General features: G+C 39.0%; 1 protein-coding gene across 2 annotated transcripts in view; it reads right to left on the reverse strand.

The window, feature by feature from the left end:
* Nucleotides 1-848: 848 nt before the first annotated feature.
* The window catches only part of Hel25E (ATP-dependent RNA helicase 25E), a 156,250-nt gene continuing 133,399 nt past the window's right edge, over nt 849-23,699 (reverse strand). For both annotated transcript variants that reach the window (XM_067144991.2, XM_067144992.2), the window contains exons 10-11: nt 20,809-20,858; nt 849-1,106 (exon numbers count right to left, since the gene is read on the reverse strand). In XM_067144991.2, the coding sequence (XP_067001092.1) occupies nt 20,845-20,858 (14 nt within the window). In that variant the 3' untranslated portion in view covers nt 849-1,106; nt 20,809-20,844. The remainder of the gene's footprint in view (nt 1,107-20,808; nt 20,859-23,699) is intronic.

Raw genomic sequence — 23,699 nt, forward strand, 5'->3', positions numbered from 1 at the left:
AGTATAAATATTGTTCGGTGAAAATACAAGAATTGATAAACACGTCATTCCGTATGTTCTAAATGCAAAGAATGAATTCCACGGGAATTTATCAGCACTGCTTAGGCGGCAATAGTTGAGGAATGGCTAGTCACAGGAAAGATGGCGGTAATGTAGTGTTTGTGGAATTATTTCACTAAGTAGTTCTCTGCATTTCTCCACAATTCTGGTCTGATCTTTGTACTCGGCTACCGATAGCTGATCATCTGTAATGGAACTCGATGTGTTACGATATGTCCACATGTAGGATACTTGTTGGACGAGTTACACCGATATCTCCCATGAGCGCTAGGCAGCTCCCGCGCAGAACTGAAACATCCAGTTCCAAGGTACGAAGAGCAATTACAGAATTCAAGACTGCCAGAAGCACAGAAAATGTTTATTGCACATATAGAATATATGAGCTACAGAAAACAACATGAAACACCACACGCCTTGTTACTTTGTAAAGTGATGGGAACGTACATGTAAGGGAACTCCGGACTTCAAAAAATAAATTTTCAAAACCGAATTTGAAAATTTAGGCGCCAGGTAAAAATTTTCTGGCACCATGGCAACTGGGCGCCCGGTATTTTTCGACCCCTGAAGGCATATAATTTTATGTGGATTTTCCTCGCCTGAGGGAACAACTGGCTGTTCTATCTTTATAAAAAATGCTAGGAAAAGCTTGGAAAGGGTAAACAGTCAAGGAGATCCGTTAGCCAACTTACAGGAAAATCACATTCTCAAATGCTTATGGTCAATGCATTACATCTAGACATGGGATTCCTTCCTTTGTCACTGTAGTCAGGGAAAAAATTACTGCCAGGTAAAAAGAAATGAGCCATTTTTATTTACGAAATAAAACTATTTCAAAACATTTAGTCATTTTACATTCATACTTGTTTAGCATAATGACGACAACATTCATTCGTGTAAATGATGATAATTTGAATAATGTACATAGCCAGGAAGAATGAGAACATATTCACAGCACACTCTTAACATTATCACAATTAGTACACAGTACTAGAGAAAAAGGTCAAATCTTCTGCAAACTTTTGCTTCAGAGTCTCAAGTTGTACTACCTGCAACAAGAAAGAATAAGATCAATTAGAAAAGGAAAACAGACCAAGCTAGGCATCCCAAAACTACAGTTAAACTTCTACCTCAATAATTCGTTCCTGCAATTGTCTGCACTTCACTCTGCCTTGTAGTTTAACTAATATCTAACTTATAATCAGAATATCCCAACCTAGATTACATTAAGCAGATGATATTTTTATAGCATAGTAATTCAATAAATACATAAAGAAATGTATGATTCACCAGTTTTCATTTAGATGGAGCGATCCCTTCTGAAATTAGACATTGACCACAGTATGTAATGAAACTCTCACAGAACATCTTCCTATGCAGAGTCAGATGCTTTTCTGTCAGACTAACTGAAAACTTAAGCCGGCCCCGTGGTGTAGGGGTAGCGTGCCTGCCTCTCACCCGGAGGCCCCGGGTTCGATTCCCGGCCAGGTCAGGGATTTTTACCTGGACCTGAGGGCTGGTTCGAGGTCCACTCAGCCTACGTGATTAGAATTGAGGAGCTATCTGACGGTGAGATGGCGGCCCCGGTCTAGAAAGCCAAGAATAACGGCCGAAAGGAATTGTCGTGCTGACCACACGACACCTCGTAATCTGCAGGCCTTCGGGCTGAGCAGCGGTCGCTTGGTAGGCCAAGGCCCTTCAAGGGCTGTAGTACCATGGGGTTTGGTTTGGTTTAACTGAAAACTTAGGCATAAATATCAAGGATAATTTAATAAAAAACCACCTAATCTATACTTTCCATATTTAATGTGGTTATTATCTACATTATTTTATGTAGACTTATTTAGGTCGGGTACATGTTTTACCCTGTCTAGATAAAATCATGTAGATAATAACCACATTAAACGTGGAAACAGCAGCAAGGACATGCCCGGGGAAAAATCTAATGCATCCAAAAGACAAATTAGAAAAGTCTTCAAAAGCACTCAGTGAGAGAGTTCATTTTATCATAGTAAAATCAAACTCTTGATTTTCATCATAGTGCAGGAGAAGAAGCAGTAGAATATTAAGCAGAACCCTTATTCAAACCCCTTAACTCTTTCATGAAATGTATTAAGAGTTTAAGTCAATATTTGCCTATTTCTTGATTATGGTAGCTTTGAGGCAATCTTTTCAGCTTGTATAATCCTGGACGTACAAGTCAGTGTTGTTTCCCATTACTGAACTAGGCTATATTATAGTGATATAATGTGTAAAGCAGCTTCTGGTGATGAAAGTTTCAAATGACTCTCCTGAAAAATCAACTTTTTTAAAACTTACTTTTTACAAAAGAATTCTCCTAGGATTGCCCAAATATTTTTACATAAGAGAACATTCAAGAAAGTCTCAATTAATTTAACCAGTGGCAAAAAATAATTACATAAATATGTAACAAAGGGCACCAAAGTACGCAGTAAATATGTACAAGGAGGGACCAAATTTAAAGAGGATTTTGTTTTTTATTTAAATTCATTTATTGAAAAACACAAGGCAATATCGGCTTTGGAAATGCATTTGTCCCAGCGTATGTGCACATTTTTTATGCCCTCATCGCAAAAAGAACAGAGTGTTGTCACCAGCCAGTTGCGAAGTTCTCCACACTCGTCATCTTCAAATCATTGCCCTCTTAGAGGTTTAAGCGGTCCAAACAAATGGAAATCGCAGGGCGATAAATTTTGGCTGTCAGCAGGATGATCAAGTATAGTCCAGTGCATTTCCTGTAGCTTGGAGACAGAGCTGCAGTATGGGGCCGCACATTGTCGAACTGGTTGGTCTCGTCTTTTGTGGCGACATGTAACCCTCGCCTTGTTGAACAGCTCACAGTCGTAAGCAGCATTGATTGCGAGTCACTCATGCCTTGCCAATCTAACAAAAAATACGTTGCAAGAACCTTGCCAGCTGACAGTAGTCTTGGCTTCCACGGGTGCTGCCTCCCCTTTCCTCTGCCACTCCTTACACGCATCCTATACAATAATGTTGTATCACCGAACTAAACAGTCCATCAGGCAAATTTCCGCCGCTGTAACTCCTTCACGAGCAAGAAATTTTATAATTAAGCGTTGCACAGTAGAGGGGTGAACCTGTTGCTCCGACATCGTGAGCATTACGGACAATACGGCGGGAATCTCCCAACTCCTAACGGTCCCTCCTAAGCATAGCAAAAGTGCAGGGCCAGTCCTACCAACTGTTGATGTTTAGGAACAAAAATCCTGTTCATCCATCTTCGTAACACATTGAAACCTCAACGTGTTCCTGAATAAGACTTTCGTGCTTAACACGTCATAAAATCAAGTCCCAATTCAAGCAGTATTAAATCTATATAAAAATACCTAGCTTATCGCGTCACAAACTTTTCGCTATTACCGCTTAGTAAGATCACATTTTTTTCCTAGCCTTGAAAATGAACTTAGCCCTTGCCACAGGAGGCACGTCAGAGAAATGTGCGAAAACAGGAAATGGTCTTGTATTCTGAATTTTCCAGGGATTAATTACACTTCCAGGGAGTAAGCTTTTAGCCCCAATAGAGTTCACTTTTGCTTGCCTATTTTCAATGACATTGCTAAATAACCTACCAAGATTGTGCTTGTATTTCTCATTCCATTCAGGAGTTGATCTCTTTCCAGGTCTTCGCTCCTTTCTCCATCCCTTCCGCTATTACACTCCATGTGTTCCTTGGTCTGCCTCTTCTCCTGCTACTTTGTGGGTTCCATTCAAGGGCTCGTCTTGCTGTGTTGTATGCCCAAACCACTCCCATTTCCTACAATGCATCCCAATGTCAATGGGTGTTTGTTGGGTGGTTCTCCACAGCTCTTCATTGCAGATTACTTGTGGCCACCATATCATCCTCCAAGTTTTACCCCCCATAGAGCAGTAACTGATTTGACATTTGTATTGAAGATTCACAGTTTGATATAGGTGTTAAGTCCCCTTGATTTTCAGATCTGTCTCAGCATTGCAAGTGCTCCTTTAGCCCTATTTAATCTATTTCCTATATTCTCCTGTTCCTCAGTGACGACCATACTTCCCAGGTAGTAAAACTGCTGGACTTGTTTGATCTCTTGGTTTCCTAGAAATAATAGCACTTTATTTTGTTATTATACTGCATTTCCTTGGTGTTCTTCCTACTGATCTTCTATCCTACTTCTTATGTTTAAGTTTTTTAATCTTTCAGCTTTGCTTCCATATCCTTAACCCCTTGAAGGTCACGGCGCAATATATTGCGTGTAGCAGTAAGTGCCGCTGTGGTTACGACGCAATATATTGCGTGTCGGAATTTGAAGTGATATATCTTCGTAACTGTATGTCCTTGGACAATGATTGAAAAACGGATAGCTCCCTACATCTGTTGGCTATATTTTGAAGTCGTTAGGTTATTGTTATCACCACGGGGAGCGCTAGAAATTTAATGTTTTTAAGCGGATGTCTTCAGCTTTAGCGAGTCAATTGCAAACAGTTGAACATGGCTGCGCAAAGTCAAGCTGACTTGCTTACAAGTGACGATAAAATTAGTGAAATTCTTATGAATACTTAAAGTGATTGTTCAGTATTTGAAGACAGTGATGAAGACGATGTAGGTGTATTTGGAAACAATTCAAGTGGTGAAGACTTAAATGAAAGTGAGGATAAGGTCTTACAGCCGCCACGTCAGAGGCGAACGAACGTAAATAAAGCGCCTAGTAATCACAGAGTTTGGGAGGACGAGACTATAACTAACCAATTCACGCCAACCGCTTTTAACTTCGATGGCAGTAAGTCAGGAATTCAGAATGTTTCACTGACGAAAAATTCTTCAGAAACTGACATTTTCAAATAATTGTTGTCCGGCTCTTTGGTGTAGTGGTTAGTGTGATTAGCTGCCACCCATAGAGGCCCGGTTTCGATTCCCGACCCTGCCACGAAATTTGAAAAGTGGTACGAGGGCTGTAACGGGTTCCACTCAGCCTCGGGAAGTCAACTGAGAACAGGTGGGTTCGATTCCCACCTCAGCCATCCTGGAATTTGTTTTCCATGGTTTCCCACTTCTCCTCCAGGAAAATGCTGGCATGGTACCTAACTCAAGGCCACAGCCGCTTCCTTGCCTATCCTTTCCAATCTTCCCATCCCCCACCAAGGCCACTGTTCAGCATAGCAGGTGAGGCCTCATGGGCGAGGTACTGGTCATTCTCCCCAGATGTAACCCCCGACCCAATGACTCATGCTCCAGGACACTGCCCTTGAGGCTGTAGAGGTGGGGTTCCTCGCTGAATCTGAGGGAAAAACCAACCCTGGAGGGTAAGCAGATTAAGTAAGCAAGTAAAATTTGTACCTTGTTTTGAGGATTATCATACCAAAAACCATTACTAAAAATGATGTTTCACAATTTTTGTGCTCAAACTAGTTGTTTGACATCTTTTTAACATACTATGTTAAATTCATTCGTTTCATTAAAATTAAAAATTTTACTATCAAACATCCTTTCAAAGTCTGAGTAGTAGATACAGTAACAATTGCACCTCCATGGATTGTTCTGTAATTATGTGCAGTGTACTGATGTGGTCTGGACAGGAATAACCTTCCCTAAACCCTGCTTCTACTTTCCTCAGCTCTGAGTTAACTTGCTATTTTTTTCCTTTCCAGAATTACTCATGAGAGTACCTTATTTGGTATCGAAAGGAAGGTAATCCCTCCCCAGTTATCACATTATAATAAATCTCCTTTCTTCGGAAGCTTAGTCAACAGTTCTTTCTTCCAATCTACAGTCTCTTCATCCCAAACTTTTAAAAAAAGGCAACAGAATCTGCTAGAAGTCGCTCCACATAACTCTTTATAAAAAAAGTTATTCAGTTTCGGCATCAATATGCCATCATCAGCCTTAAGTACAAATTAAACAATTATACACACATTCTTAAAACATCTAAAACACATTTTTACACATTATAAAATACATTACTGTAGTGTTTTAGAGGTTTTAAGAATGTGTATATAATTGTTCAATTTGTACCTAAGGCTGATGATGGCACATAGATGCCGAAACTAGTACCATTTGACATGTGATTGAATCACAATAAAACGCCATTGTATTGAATAGGTGGACCTTGAAAGAATTTTAATTACTGTAATCCCACTTCAATACGGAACCAAATGAAATTCATACCTGTAAATAACTTAACCTAGATATGTGCTAGTTACATATTGTCAATACACAGCATATTTGAGTCATTTGGTGTTCCAAATAAAAATTTAAATACTGTTAACCCTCAATTCACTATCTAAGTCCCTGAAACACAATTTTTTTTTATCTTTGTGCACACCATGTTTTTGCACCAAAAATGTACCGCCACTCTATACCTTCCTTCAGTTGAGCGTTGAATGTGTTGCTGAGAGGGCGTGCGCAAGCGGCGTCCTCAAGGTGGGTAATCGTGCACGAGCGAGTCCCTGGGACTTCATGGTACATGTTTATGTAATAACTCGTAGTTTTATTCACATCTTAATTTTTCTTATTTTTTGTTTCAGAATTTCAATATGAATCACAATCGAGTAGGACATTCTTCAGTAAATATGACTGATCCTAATTTAGACTTTACAAAGAAAAAATTAAATGTATCATCCTAATTCTAATTCAATACAGAACATAATATTATCATTAGATGGAGCTATAAAATTCAAACACGCTTCAACTCGACCCATCTTCAGTGAAATAAAGGGGGTTAAAATAATCTACATAATAGCTTGGTTCAAACGACTGGAAACTTGTTTGAATTTTATTCCTCCATCTAATGATGGAGCTATGTTTTGTATTGAATTAGGAGGATACATTTAATTTTTCCTTAGTAATGTGAAAACCACCAATACAGAATGATTGTAATATCTTGCAATCCCGATTTAGAATCAGTTGTGAATTTATGGCTTCAAGAAGAAGGAAATGAAAGTGAAGATAATTTTACCAGTTATAAGAACAAAAGTTCAGCAAGGCTTACCCGAAATAGATGCAGATGATGAAATTAGCGATTATATTTCTAGTGAACATGACACCAACTCTGAATGGCCCGAGATGTCATAGGATGAAAGCAACATTGAATCATCTGCGAGGGATCAGAACTACTATTATGGTAAAAATTGCTGCAGTAGTCAAATAGACCTGTTCGAAATGTTCGTACACCTGCACACAATCCGTTACGCCTGCCTAAAATCAAAAAGGTGCCAGGCGGAAATTATTATCTTACTCCCATAGATTCATCTCAAACCATCTTTCGTAATCATATGTTGCGATTAGTACAGACATGAACCAAAAAACTCTAGGACATGCGTAGCAAGTATTCAAACGATGCAGCCTCTACAGATACAAATCAAGTGGAGTTGAAAGGTTTCTTCTCACTATATGCAACAGATGGTTCAGGCAGAGAATTATTTAGAGCATCCTTGTCAAAAAAACAGATTTGTGGCTTTACTATTGGCAGTATGGTTTGACGATTTCACTGATCATGAAGCTTGTAAAGAATCTGATCAATCCTGCCACATTTCTGAGATTTTAGAAATGTTTGTGCAAAACAGTCAGGAGCCAACGTGACTGTCGATGAACTGCAGATTCCATTCAGATGACTGTCAAAATTCAAAATGTTCATGCCAAATGAACTGAGGAAATACAGATTGAAAATGCAGTGTATGGTAGAATCGACAACCTTTTGTGTGTACAATATGTACAGCCAAAACTTGTTAGGACATTTTTGTGGGAACAAAAAAAAATATCATAAAGAGGCAACAAACTAAAACAGAGAAAACTATTTCGCTGTTAAATTTCAGGTTAGGTTAAACCTAATTACCATAAAAACAAAGAAACAAGTGTTCACAAATGTAATTAATGAAATAACAAAATAATACGTTTTAATAACACAAACATCATAATACTTCAAAGAAAAACGCTCTCACGTCACTTACAATTATTTAAAGTTGTCACAGGAAAATAAAACATCTGGGAGATTTGTACACATTTCATGTGTGATTTAGCATTCACTTTCTCAATCAACTTAAATTTTTCATCAACTGCTAAATGTCTAGCTTTCATCTCCTCCATAACTGAATATCCTGCAAACCACTATGCGTAAGTACAGTAAGCCTAATTTATATAAGTTGTTACACAGTTCATTTACGAACGTAAAAGTAAGCACCAACCTGTCAGCTGTATACGTACGTACAGTATACCTAATTTGCGTACATAAGCCACTCAGGAGTAAAACTCGTCCGTGTGTATGCGCGGGTTCACCCGCTTCCGCTGAATCTACACACACTGGGTCGAGTGGTGCAAAACTCCCCACGCTTTCCAGTGGATCATTGTCAACACTTTTCAGTGTGGGTAATAAATATTGACCAACAGTCTTAGTTTACACTTACTCTCACAATAACGGGTATAATGATACGCTTTCCAAAACACGAGACGACTGGTATTTCCGACTAAGATATTAAATTCTAAATGTCTATTTGGGGTTCCATAACACCTGCTATACATCACACTGGAGCAGAAAAAAACCTGAATAACTTTTCAATTGAAATTGAGAAATAAATACTGTATGTCAAATAGGTGACAGCTATTTTGTTTATCGTCTAAATCCATTTCTACTTTTTTATAGGTACACTGTTGGGTTCTGTACCGATGTCGCGAGCACGGTCGATCGCTTGTGTATGACAACATGCATAAAAACCAATGCCCAATAACAAGTAACTGTGGGTGTGGGACCGCGACTCACCAAAGGCTGCCCGCTCAAACATTTTTTCCACGCCCTGTAACTGTCCGCCTCCACAACATCTGAAAGCTTCTACTTGAACAAACAGTCCTTAGTTTAGGCCTAGGCAGTAAAGTGCAGAAACGCAACGAACTCACGCCGTCTGAGAGAGGTCTCACAAATGTAAAATTAAGCACCAACGCATCACACGCAAAGGGAATAAGACTGTTTTCGGACCGACGCACCCCTGCAGCTGTAGGCCAACATGCAAACTGCGCTCCCTGCCCGTGAAGTTAAGTTCTCTATCAAATCCTTACTCAGGCCAGTTGTCACTGGCCTGTCGCGCGCGCAAAAATTTCTTACGCTGGGAGTTACGAACGTAGTAAAGTGTGACGCAAATTTGCCATCCAGGTTTCTTTAGCATGTATTTAATAGGACACACCCTGGGACTTTGGAATAACGGTGTAATAATCAGGGAAGCACGCTAGAGAGGGACGTACTAACCAGTTTCGACACAAGAAAGGGATCTTATGTATCTGCACTGGATGAGGAGAAATGAAAAAAATCAGTGCCAACCAAGGCTGTGCTTCGTTTACGCAGGCCTATTTTCAATACAAACATCAATGTTACAGCCGACAATTGGTACACTCGTCAATGGAGCTTCTGGAAGAACTGAACAAGGGCTTGACAACAGTTGGAACTCTCAAAAAAAAGTAAAGACCAAAAGAATTTCCTACAGGCAAGAGTAGAGCCATTTGATCTCAGTTTGGTTTTACTAAAGATTGTACACCGGTTAGTTTTGTTCCAGCGCAAAAACTGAGCAGTGATATTGTACTCTTCTATGCATCATGATGACATCAGTTTGATTTCTGGAAAACCTATGTTCACTAAATACAGTAGAAGTCCGTTATAGCGAGAATTCACAACAGCGGAAAATTTACTCACTATAACGGATTGTCGTTATATCAGATTTTTGTACAAAATTCGGAAAACCCCCATACACATTAAAATAGGTATGAAACGGTAATCAGTTTGTTCAAAATTTGCATTTCCGCGGATGATATCCACACTACGACTTACTTGTTTGTTATTTTTCGAAATCCGAAACTACTTTAAAGTGAATGTTTAATCTCATTCTGAAAAAATATACAGTTTCGTATTTCTCCGAATCCAGGAGGAAATCCACTTCTTCCTTCAAAATTTTTAATCATGCTAAAAAAGTGCGTTGTAAAATCATATGAATGCCTTTTTTGTACAGTACGCATTTTTATACAATTTTTAGACGCTGAACACTGGCTTTCCTTACGCCGCATTTTTTGCGAGTTTATTGACCATTAACTTAAAATTGGCATCATAATACCGAAGAGAACCCGTTAAAAATCTGCCGGCAATACCTATTCCATGCGTCTATACAATACGGCGATCCGTCAGGAAAATATTCTTGCCGTCTATAAAAACTTTCACGGTATTTTTACTCAGCGTCAGATGTTACCGTCTACCGCTACATGCACGTCTCGCTTGCCGGGTTTGGCCAACTTAAGCGGATAGCTAGGCCTAATCGCGGACGTTGAAGGTCAACGAACGAGTTTGTTGCGCCACGGTATGGCCATTCCGCCCTTGCGTTTTTCGTGCACATACCTCACATTTCATTTTCGACTATTTAAAGCGTCCTTGTTGACCACTGAATGCATTTTTTGTATCTTTGTCTTTGCACTGACCCCAAATATTGACTTAGTCCTACGCCATATTTTTTTGCGGTTGCAGAATTATTCTATATTTCAGAGCGTTTAATAACCATTACCGGTAACTTAAAATTGGCACAATATCGACGAGAACCCATTCACAATTTGCCGGCAATACCTGTTCCACGTATCTTTACGATTATCCATCACAAAAATATTCTTGCTGTCTATAAAACTTAATTTTACTAGAGTCAGGTACAGTAGACGCGTTATAACTCTGCCACTGAGTAGCCGTGGCCTATCTACTAATTCGAAGGCTCGCATGTTTTGATGCCATTCTGCAGATTTGAGAAACGTTCTTGTAGAGCCTAATAGAATGTCATTATCTCTTCACCTATTTCCCGAGATCCAGTGACGTTACACATAGGCACTGTACAACCAGTTGTCACGGCTAGCGATGTATAATAATGAGACGGTCGCTTATTTGTCAATGAATTTTGTACGTGCGTGCGGGGATGAAAAGAAGCAACGTGGATAACTTTTTTTTTTGCTAGGGGCTTTACGTCGCACCGACACAGATAGGTCTTATGGTGACGATGGAATAGGAAAGGCCTAGGAGTACGAAGGAAGCGGCCGTGGCCTTAATGAAGATACAGCCGCAGCATTGGCCTGGTGTGAAACTGGGAAACCACGGAAAAACCATCTTCAGAACGCGGAGACCGTGAGGGTTGCCAGGGGTATTCATTACTGTTAGGCCGCGAATGCAAGACGACCCTTGATATTTCGCATGGGATTCTGAGGAAGAAAAAGTCGTCTTGGATTCGGAGAAATACGGTATCACTCCAGAGTGGTCTTCTTCAAATGGCGTCACCTAACCTACCGTATATGTGTCATGAAAGCATATTTGATACGCATGTAGAGCAACGAGTTATCCTCGCTAAAAATTTACATGTAAATAGCCTTTCCGAAATTTAACTAGACGCGAGAAAATATGAACTATCCTCTGAAATCAATGATGTACTCAGCCATATCTTGAGGTGTATCCCATTCTTACTCAATGAGATCGTTTACTTCAGCCGTTATTTTTAACAAGTTAACAACTGCTATTGGCCACGTTATTTACGCATTTTTACGAAAACTAGTTATTCTCTCATTCAAATTTTCTTTAGAGAATAGCAGTCGTTGAGTATTACTGATCAACTACAACATCGCATTCGAATATCGACGAGAGAGCTCGCAAATGCACATAATGAGAAAACTATACCGTACAATAGATGATCGATCACATTTTGTGAAAGTTTCGGTTTCCTTATACAAACAGTGTCACTTATCCTAACTTCACTGTACTATACATATGATGAAAACATACTTCAAGCGCCACTAGAGAAATTATAAACCGTCTCGCTATAAATTTACATAAGATCCTTTCCGTAATTTAACCAGGCGCGAGAAAATATAAACTAACCTGTGAAATCAATTATGCACTCTGCCATATCTCGAGGTGTATCTCATTTTTACTTAATTGCAGTATTTAGCATTAAAAATTAAGCAATTGTTTAGTCAGCCTTTATTTCTAATGAGTTAAGAACTGTTAACGGTCATGTTATTTACACATTTATTAAGAAATGTGTTCTCTTCAATTCGAATTTTCTTTATGGAACAGCAGTCGACGGGTATTACTAATAAACTCAGACATCGCCTTCGAATGTCGACGAGAGAACTCGCTAGTGGACACAGCGAGGAAACGATGCGAAGATAATCGATTGCATGCATCATAATGGCTGGGGTGCATAAATATCGATAACGGAAAAAATCGTGCGCGCTTAATCGCTCGTAATAACGGATGCGTCAGTGATAGGGCTCTCGCTGTAACCATAGGATAATACAGTGGAACCTCGATTATCCGTTCCCGGAAAATGCGTTCAAATTACGTGGTCCCGCGAGCATCGTAATTAAATCACGTTGTAAAAGTCCCGCATTATCCGTTCCTCGAAGAAACGATTTCCCCGATCAACCGTCCAGAAATTCCAGTCCCATCAACGCTAAATCCTCGATCAATCGTTTTTTAATAAACTGTATCTCACAAAAGGACGGCTATGGCATATTTATGGATCTTGGCGTTAACGCCCCGTCACTGCGATAATTAAAGCAAGTACTGTACCGGTACTGGAAAAGCGATCGGCGGTGAACTTGCATAAAGGACCATCTTAGCATCGCATTCGGGTGGTATTGTTTAGAGAATCTCGGAAAATCATAAAGCAGAGAGTAGCGACAACAATTGCAAAAAGACACGGCGCATTTCGACAGCTCTGCTTGAAGACGGAACGAGTTTTGTCAAATGTTCGCACTTATAAACGTCCATATTACGTCCAGGGTTAAATGTTTATATTTTTACTTTTTTCGATCGTACTGCCGAAAAGGTTTTTGGCACTTTGCTCAGGGCACTGCAGAGTAACTGGGCTTTCAGGCAGGAATCAAAACTGCTTCTTAACACAAATTCAGTATTTTTGATATTATCGTACATGATTATGTTAGCGAGACCAAAACATATGTTGCACCTAAATGTAATTTAAAAAAAGAAAGCCATGGGAGGTCTTGGAATTGCCTATTACTGTTTAGGTCCTAATGCAAGACTAGAATTTTACGTTTTCGTGTTAAAATACCAAAAAACCGCAGTCGTTTTATTTGCGCACGTTACATTTTTAATGGTTGGTATAATTTCAAACTCGTACTGACGTGCAGCGAGCGCGCTTTCCAGATGACCTCAAGGTCACGAATAACCGTAATTTCTGAGGTTTTGATATTTCTTTTATCTTTCCAATTTGATTGGATTTGTGACCCGCAGAATTGAATATAATGCATTCGAGAACTTTTAAGAATCGATACTTATATTCGAAACCATTTTCGAGTTCAACATAACCTTTAAAAGTCGACGTAGGCCTAATTTGCGCGGTACGAGATTTCCGGAAACTGACTACGAACAGTATACCGGAGACCAAATTACAATGAAAGATTAAGAAATGAACGGATTTCGCATTCATTTTGACTGCTTTCGTATCTAATGTGCTTTATTTTATTAGATGAGAGAATTAAAAACTACTTGGGGTCGATTGTCGTTTGGCTTGGCGTTACCGGTAATAGATTTTTCGAAGAGTTTGGCTAGCCTAATCAAAGTCGCTGAACTGAAAGAAGTTTTCACGGGAAACTGACGAAGATTCCCCTGTAAAACTGAATATAAAGTATCGAGATTTTGAACTCTCGTACCGGTAATTAATGCGGTTTCGTGGTCTAACATGCCCGCCTCTCATCCAGAGGCCCGGGTTCCAATGCGACCAGGTCAGGCAATTTTACCTGGATATAAGTCTGGTTCCAGGTCCACTCAGCCTACGTGATTACCTTTAATTGTGGAGCTATCCAATGGTGAGATGGCGATCCCGATCTACAGAGCTAGGAATATCAGCCGAGAGGATTCGTCGCACTGACCATGCGCGCCTCGTAATCTGGAGTCCTTCGGGCTGAGCAGCGGTCGTTTGGCAGGCAAAGTCCCACTGGGGCTGTAGTTTGGTTTGGTTTAGGAGTTTTGTAAGATTATAATTATACATATTTCATTTATGTGCTGTTTAGCCAAACAGTTGATGGTTTTCATCCATTTCCGGATTTTCCGTTTTCCCGTATTGTACGTTTTATTTTCACGGTCCCTCGAAAAACGGAGAATCGAGGTTTCACTGTACACAGTTTAACATAGGAATTTTGAAGGGACATCAAAATATTGTCGGCAAAACGGGGTTCTCGTTATAAGCAGTACACGTTATAGCGGACTTCTACTGTACTACAACAGATCCAAAGAAGGCGTTGATACTGTTGACCAGAAAAGCTCAGTTTATCCATGCAATCGCAGGACAGTGTGATGGCCTTTGGCTGTATTCCCCAGAATCGTAGATTTTTCAGCAATAAACACCTAAGTAATTTATGAAAGATAATCAAATGCACCTAAGCTTACCATACTTCAATTTTTGAAAGCTGTTGCTGAAAATCTCAACAAGAATAATTTGATGACACGTTTATATAACACCAATTTGCCATGTCAGATTCGCTCAATGGTGTTGTCAATCAGCAAAAATGACCCAGAAATGAGAGAAAGTACATGTATTTATAAGAAGAGAACAAAGACTGCCTATTTTTGCTGCTCGTTTTGGAAACCTGTATGCTTGTCTTGTTCGAAGAAAATATGCAAATGTGTTACAAAGAAGGAGTGGAACACTTGCTGGTTCTTGATTTTCATAGCATAACATGCAATATTTTGTTTGTGTTGATTAAAGCAGTAATAGTTGTTTTATAAAAGATGCTGTTGACATTTGTATCTTCAAAAGTTTTTAAAATATCATTTTCTTTCAAAACATTAGTGTCTGGGAGTGATAGTTTGATATTACAAGAGTGCATTAGGAAAATATTTCAATATTATTCCTTTAATAAATAAGGGCATTAACAATAAAAATTACTATCAAGTAAACTGCATTTTCATTCGTATTGTAATTCTGATATTTCAAAAACGTGAGTCCAAGGGACTCAGGGTATGTATATACATAACTGGTTTTCAGAAACCACTTGACGTACTTTAACGGATCTCTCCATCCAGGCTCTCGACTGCACTCTGGTACAAAGACTGATCTCTCCGTCCGCGCTTAGCGGTTATTTCCGGACCCGCTCCTAGCCGGTTTCCTTTGTGATAGGATTTCATATCAGTAAGGTAAACTCTTGACAGATGGAAGCACTGCTTTATTTCATTGATGTACTCGATCAACACTTCTGTGCAGTTATTCGGTGGTTGCTTAGCAACCTCATCATAAGCAAAATCATGGCTGCCAAGTTAAGTGACGAAGCGATTATAAGGTAATTTTTAGAAGAGAGTGACATTGACATAAATAAGCGACTAAGAATTTAGTGGAAATGAAAGTAGTGAAAGTAGCTCGTGTGACTGAGGTGAACGCTGGTAGGGGTGGACAAAGTGCTGCTTTGCCGTCAAATATGTGCATCGCAACTGGTGAAATAAAGTGTTGTTCAAAGGCACCGAGGGAACTGCAAGTTCTGAACAAATTTCTAACAGCAAATTTGGAACATCTAACCAATGAGACAAATGCTTATGAAAGTGAAGGTTTTGTGTCAGCTGCCGATGATATAAATAGGGTAATGTCGTATGAAAAGGAACAGTGGTTTCCTGTATCTGTGGATGAAATGAAGGCTAGATTACCTTGAAGTAGTTCAGACCCAATCTTGTTGACTACAACTGTGGGATCCCATGACCAGAGACTCACATCATTCCCCTTGATGAGGAAGTATGTAAAAGGATACAAAAAATATATACTTCTACATGCTAGACATGACACTTCTGAATTCCAACATCATTCACCCCCTCCTCAACCCTGACAAGAAACGAGTAGGTTTTACCAGCTTCCGGATCAATTTGGCCGAACAGCTGTTGGGAAATGTGACGTTGCCCGACTATCCAAAATGAGGATGCCCAAGCCCTGGGAATACACCACTGACACTTCAGGGGAGGCACTGGGGACACTTTCCAACCAAAATACCCCCAACAACGAAGAACGTTACCCCATCACAGAGATGCAAAGTCTGTGTGACACGGGGTCTGAGGAAGGAATCTCCATTTGAATGCCACCGGTGTAACGTGGCGCTGCACGTATATGACTCCGATGGTCTACCATGCACATCTGACAGTAGTTTGGATATTTCCTCTCATTAGGTTGCTGTAAAGCATGCTTTTTCAGTGTCGGTGATAATATAATGTAAAGTAATGAATATAAATGGTACACAAAGCCATAACTAAATTCAATTAAATGGTATGTGAATGGGTTAAACTATTTAAATGATTGATCTTCAATGTTGTCAGCGTAACTGCAACAACTGCATTGGAGTTTAAATGTTTTGCTTGATTATCATGTAGTGTGGGGGAGCGGTCCCTTGATTATACTCAACGCCATGTAAGCTTATACATTAAGAGTTCAACCGTACGCTTTCCCCTGTGTTAATACTGAAATTAGTGATTTATAGTTATTTTTCAAACTGTTGGGTTTGATTTGGAGTTGCTAACCATACAGTTCAGGGACCGTACTTGCCAATACGATGCCTTAGATTTACTGTTAATCTTTCACACTGGCACCATATAGTCATGGTTCTTCCCTTGACACGTAAGATTTATGCATTGCCACTACCATATTACGTAAATTACTAGTGTTACATCTGTGGATATAAGTAAGCATATTTTCTTTTTCTGCAGGATTATAAATCAGTTTGGGTAATACCAGGTAAGTACAATTGTGGCATGTTTGAATAATGCATTTAATAATGTAGTTCATGTTAAATGACTTCGGCAGCATTTTAACAAAACGGTCTTATACTTCATTCATACAAATAAGCAAGAAAAATCTGCAAGAACACCTCCAAAAAGGAAAGCAACATCACCTCCTCTATAAAGACCAGTTCAGGTAAAATGGAAGGAAATTTCATCAACCCAATCTAACCTTGTCTTTTCACAACTTTGGTACAGTTTGTAGACTTAGCCTTTGTGTATTGTTATTGACTTATAGCATACGTATATGCAACATACCGTATTGGCTTGTGTGTATTATTACAGCGTGGTTTCACATGGCTGACAAGTCATAGCAAATTTCAAAAAGGCAGCTGAATTATTTACACTAGGCAAACACCGAAGAAATGAAATACATAGCGTTAAATTAAGTGCGAGTGAGTGTATGTTTCCTAAATTCCTCATTGAACTTCAAAACCGACTTAATTACGAATACAGTAGAAGTCCGTTATAGCGAGAATTTATAACAGCGAAAAATTTACTCTCCATAGCAGAGTGCTGTTATATCCGATTTTTGTACTGAATAGGTTGAACCTCCTTTTCAAATATTTAATTTTAAACATTTTGTATAAAAGTCGGAAAAAACCCATACGCATTAAAATTCGGTATGAAACAGCAATCAGTTTGTTAAAAAATTGCGTTTCCACAGATGATATCCACACTACGGCTTACTTGTTATTTTCCGAAATCGATACTACGCGAAAGTTCATATTTAATTTCATTCTGCAAAAATATAGTACCGTATTTCTCCAAATCCACGACGAACACCACTTTTTCCTTCAAAAATTTAAATCAGGCTCAAAAAGTATTTTGTAAAATCATACGAATGCCTTTGTTGTACAGTAGGCCTACGCATTTCAGACTATTTTTAGACGCGGAACATTGGTTTTCGTCATGCCGTATTTTACTTTTCTTGCGGCTGCACAATTATTCTTTATTACCGCGGGTTTAACGACCATTAACTTATAAATTGGCATAATAATACCAAAAAGAACCCATTGAAAATTTGCCGGCAATACCTATTCCATGCGGCTCTATAATACGAAGATCCATCAGGAAATTATTCTTGCTGTCTATAAAACTGTTACTTTTACTTAGCGCCAGATAAAACCGGCTACCTCTACACGCACGTCACGGTTGCCGCCTAGCGATGTATAGGCCTACAATCGCGGACGTTGAAAGTCAACGAACGAGTTTATTGCGTCACGGTATGGGCATTTCGCCCTTGCGATTTTCGTGCACATACCTAACAATTTCATCTTCGAATTCTTTAAAGCGTCCTTGTTGCGGACCATTGAATGCATTTTTTTGTACAGTACGCATATTTTTAGCTCTTTGCCTTCACGCTAACGTCAAATATTGGCTTTAGTTAGGCCTACGCCGTATTTTCTTGCGGCTGTACAATTACTTCACATTTCCGAGTGTTTAATAACCATTAACTCAAAATTGGCATCATAATATAGAAAAGAACTCGTTGAAAAATTGCCGGCAATACCTTTTACCACGTATTTTTACAGTACGACTATCCATCACGAAAATATTCCTGCTGTCTATAAAACTTAATTTTACTAAGCTTCAAGTACAATGACTCTTTATAATTCTGCCACTGAGTAGCCGGCCTGTCTAAGAATTCGAAGGCTAGCATTTTTTGATGCCATTCTGCAGATTTGAGAAACTTTTTGTAGAGGCTAATGGAACGTCACTCTCTCTTCACTATTTCCTTAGATCCAGTAACGTTGCACACAGGCCTTGTACAACCGGTTATCGCGGCTAGCGATGTATAATAAAGAGGCGGTCGTTTATTGTCAACGAGTTTTGTGTGTGCGTGCAGGTGAAAAGAAGCAGAGTAGTTACTGCGGTAGATGCCAGTGGTATCCATTAACTTACTGTTAGGCCGTGAATGCAAGACAACCCTCGAGTTTTCGCACAAGATTCGTAGAGAAAAAAGCCATTGACTTGGATTCGGAGAGGTTTCTGTGTTAAACACTTCAGTTTTCTTCTTCTAACGGAGTCACCTAACCTAACCATATATGTATCATGAAAACATTTGAAACACATGTAGAGAAATGATAACCTCCTCGCTAAAAATTTACATGTAAATAGCCTTTCCAAAATTTAACTAGATGTGAGAAGATATGAACCATCCTCTGAATTCAGTGATGGACACTGCCATATCTTCAGGTGTATTATATTCTTACTTAATTTCCGTATGTAACATAAAAATTAAGATATCGTTTACCTCAGTCTTTATTTTTAACAAGTTAAATTCCATTGTAGAGTACACAAACCAAGAAATAGCATGGAGAATGAATGGCTACTCTTGCCTGCAAAAAGCACCATTTGTGAAGGAAACAAATAATCAGGAGATTAGGGCATTCCTTGCTCTTTTGTATTTAGCTGGGGTTTTCAAAAGTGGACATGAAGATTTGGAAGGATTATACGCGCATGATGGCACTGGTAGAGACATATTTCCAGCAACAATGACTCTAAAGCGGTTGTTATTTCTGCTTCCTTCTCTTAGGTTTGACTGTAAAGATACGAGGGAACACAGAAAAAAAAATGGCAAACTTGTGGCTGTGTCTGAAATATTCGGAAGTTTGTGTTCAATTGTCAAAACAATTATAGCCCTAGTGAGTACCTAACAATTGATTAAATGTTGGCACCATTTCGAGGAAGATGCTCGTTCAAAACGTACCCCCCATCCAAACCGAACAGATATATGGTATAAAAATAATGATTCTGGCAGATGCAAAAATGCATTATTTAGTCAATGCTCATGTGTACGTGGGGAAGGAAGGTGTAAGTCAGCAGTGGAAAGATTTCTGTGCCTACACAACATGTGTTACGACTCGTGAAGCCAACAGAAAAGACAAATAGAAACATCACGGTTGATAATTGGTTCTCCTCGGTAGAGTTAGCCGATGAACTGAAGAAAAGAGGCCTAACTTACGTCCGAACATTGAGGAGAAATAAAAGACAAATACCATCTGAATTTCTTCCTCATAACAAAAAGAAAGTTGGCTCCTCACTTTTCGGTTTCAACCAACAAACTACTCTTATGTACCAAAGAAGAAGAAATCTGTCATTTTGCTGTCGACTATGCATCACATGACTTTATCAGAAAGTGTCTACCTATTCCACAGGACGGAGAACAATACGATGGCCAATGGTCATATTTTTTGCCATTTTTGACATCGCTGCCTTAAATGGCACATCTTTCTAACAAGCTGAAATGACTCCCAACCTATTACAAGACGTGAATTTATCATAGCCTTGGGAAAGTCACTTATCCAACCTGAGCTTCTCCGACGGAGCTTGATCAAAGAAATGCCCCGCGGCCTAAAACAGATAATTTTAAAGCGAGTGGTATGCCAGCACAACAAAGAGAAGATGAATTTTCGACGAATCCAGGAAAAAGCAAGAGCTTTCCTATCATGTCCACAAGGACATGATGCACACCGCTTCGTCACTCAACTTGCAGGCAGCCATAATTTCACTAATGACAGAAGAATAAAAGAGTTTGTAAGTAGTAACCAATGGTAGTATTGAAAAGGTGAAGTAAAACAGTGGCAGTGTACACATAAGCTGCAGAACATTCACGTAGACATTAGAGAAGCAAAATCTACAAAATATGACATTACTTTTCCACAATTCAGAATGTCAAAAACTACGGGAATTTATTTTACTGTAGAAGAATGAAAATAACCAGCATGTTGTTGATTCAACTAAACTGTTTGATAATCAAATAATCCATGTATAGAATTGGCTCTTGGCTAAACGCTATATAACTTAATTTCTAAAACAGAGAAAATGCAACTAGATACATTTAGGAATTCCTAAAGCAAAAACTGGTACAAGGCACGAGCACTGTGAGACCAGGCATGCATAAGATTAACAAGTGGAATCAACTGATACGCGAATTTAAAATGATAAAAATGTTACAAATACTTACAAGAAAAGAAGGTACGAAGCCAGCAAGCACAGTATTTCAGCGTCCTTCAACTGCAAAAAAAAATAACATTAATAATAATAATAATAATAATAAAAAATTAATAAACACAAGTACTTTCCTTTTCAGGCAGTACATCACTATAAACAAATCAAAAGAACGAAACAATTTCTCTAACCAAACTAATACTTTTACTCGACTTATCGTGATCATGGTAGCAGGAACTCTTTGAGTTATACATCGCAACCAAATCTTAGGAACATGGAGGAAAATGATATCTAGGAGAAAAATAGTATCTTAATAGGAAAGTTCTTCAAAACAGGGAAAGACTTGGTATGCGTAAAACCCAGAAGGTAAGTAAACTTAACCTACACGAAACTGACCAGCCAATATGCAGAAAGGCATTTCAGAAAATAAAGTTTCAACACCTCGAACAGCTGACATATTCCCCCTAACGTTCAGATAATTCTTCAGGGCTAAAGCAGGAGTGGCGGTGGTGATTATTGTCTAAAGAGCAAGTACAACTGGGCAATCATCCCGTTAACATTAATCAGAGTGGGAAAACTAAGGGGTCCAATCCTTTGAAAAACAGTCCAGTAAAATTTTGGTAAGTTTCGATTTTCGATATGTTATTAGTGTTGGGCCTGTTATGTAAAATCCAAGCTTCCAACAATGGCATGCCACTTGACATTGGAAAAACATTAAAAAATTTACCTTCCCTCACTTTTTTCAAAATATATCTTAAAGAGCTGGTAGAGTAAAAATATCAAATTTCATACAGTTTGAACCCAAATCAAGCTCTGTAGTTTACGAAGTGATTTGAGATATAGGCATTCAAACAATTCTGTTATCAAAAAGTAGTCATTTTCAGTTAAATTTGGTTAAATAGCGTATAATCCCGAATACCACCCACCACCGAGTAAGACCTGCACCCTAAATTTGAAACGGCAAAATACGGCAAAAAATAAAAAATCAAATAACCTGCATATCTATTTAATTTTCTTCAAATATAAATTCAAACAGCTTACAATTAATAAAATCACAAAAATCATAAATAAAATTGGTCCAATACTCAGATTATTCACAATTCACCATCATAGGAAGTTTCGTCGCTGGCATCCTTCCACAAATAGTCATCTTCACTACCGTCCACTGAATTTGAAATTCCACATTTCTTAAAGCTTTAGGACACTAAATCGTTGGGAATGTGCACCCATGCGGTCTTGATTCAGCTGCCCCACTTCAGACCTCTTCACTCATTCCGTTGGTGTTAACACGCGATCACCATCAGACATCCATTCGGTGTACAACTTTTTCATTGCAGTTTTGAAAGGCCGGTTCACACACACATCCAACGGCTGCAGAATAGAAGTAAGTGCTCCGGGAATTACCGCAAGATCGGTTTTCCTTTCCTCCTCATATCGTTTACGGCGTCAGTTATATGTCCTCGGTAACTGTTCAACACAAGCATGTATCGTTTTTGTAACAAAGCTTGCGGGCGACGTTGCTAAACGCACTTCACCCACTCCTCAACTAACGCACTGTCCATCCAGCCGGACTCGTGTTCCAACAATAACACCGGACGGCAAGTTTCCTTTCGGAAGCGTTTTCCTTTCAAAACGACATATGGAGGAGTTTGGTTCAACCCGGTAACATGCACAACATTACCATGCATAGTTGCTTTTTGTTACCACCTGTTCTGATAGTTACACTTTTAGACCCTTCGTATCCACTGTATTTTCCAACGGCATTTCAATATAGACAGGTGTCTGGTCAGCATTCCCAATTTACGACAGCAAATAAGAATTTTTCTTTCTCAAATGAATAATGTGATGCTGAAAGGCCGTTAAGTTTTCTTCATATGCCCCGGGGAGGCGTGAAATAGACGAACGTCTCCGAATGCACAATCCCTTTCTTGGATAAAAGCTTCGGATCCATCCACGGCTTGCAGTAAAACCCTGTGTTTTGAGTTCTTTTGAGATCTCTAGTGCTCTCAATTGACACATTTCACTAGAAACACCATATCCTAACTCACGTTATTCCATCACAAATTTGTGGAGTCATCAATTACTGAAAACACTGAACTCCACCCGCAGAACGCTCTGCGACTGCCTTTACTTTTCGGAAGTTTTCCCTTCTCCTGCCAATCACAAATACACGATTCATCAATACCGTGCTTTCTGCCATGATATCCGTATATGAATAATGTATATTTCAGCTTCACTTACAACTTTAAGTTGCTCATGCACAGTAAACGACCGCAGACGCCGTATTGAACCCATCGCTTTCTATCGAGACAGCATTTTCACGGGTCAGATGCGGAACTCAAATGTGAGCGAGGTAGACTTCCATAACCAACAGTCTCATCTCTCACAAATTACGATATTCCACGAGATAAGCTATTCGAGCATCCAGCATGCCAGCAACACTTGTGAAACAAATGATATCAAGCATCCGCAGCAGCGGCTTTCATGTGTACCGCATATTTACCCACATTCTTTGATTTACCGTATTTCATTACCTTGCATTTCGCATTTACATGCCGCCACTGTAACCATATTGAGAAAAAAAAAAATCAATCTTGTTTTCTAGAACGCAAGTAAAACGCACTAAGACTTGAAAGCCCGTTTACATGTAGTACTGTAACCGTATTCAAATCTAATGAATGGGTTGAATACAACCGACACCCACGATTTAGAACCGATAATTTGGGGAAGAAAGTGCTATTAGTATTTGGGATTATAGGGTACAATCTTAACAATCTTTTACAGGCAGTAATAATGGTATATAAAATTTATCCATGCAAGTTCTTACCTAAATTTTTGGAACTACCTTTGCAGATAATGCAAAATAATCTAACAAGGACTAAAAAACCCACAAAGAAGCTGAACTAT

The sequence above is a fragment of the Anabrus simplex genome, chromosome 4 (assembly GCF_040414725.1).
Source record: "Anabrus simplex isolate iqAnaSimp1 chromosome 4, ASM4041472v1, whole genome shotgun sequence".
In the NCBI taxonomy this organism is placed as follows: Eukaryota; Metazoa; Arthropoda; class Insecta; order Orthoptera; family Tettigoniidae; genus Anabrus; species Anabrus simplex.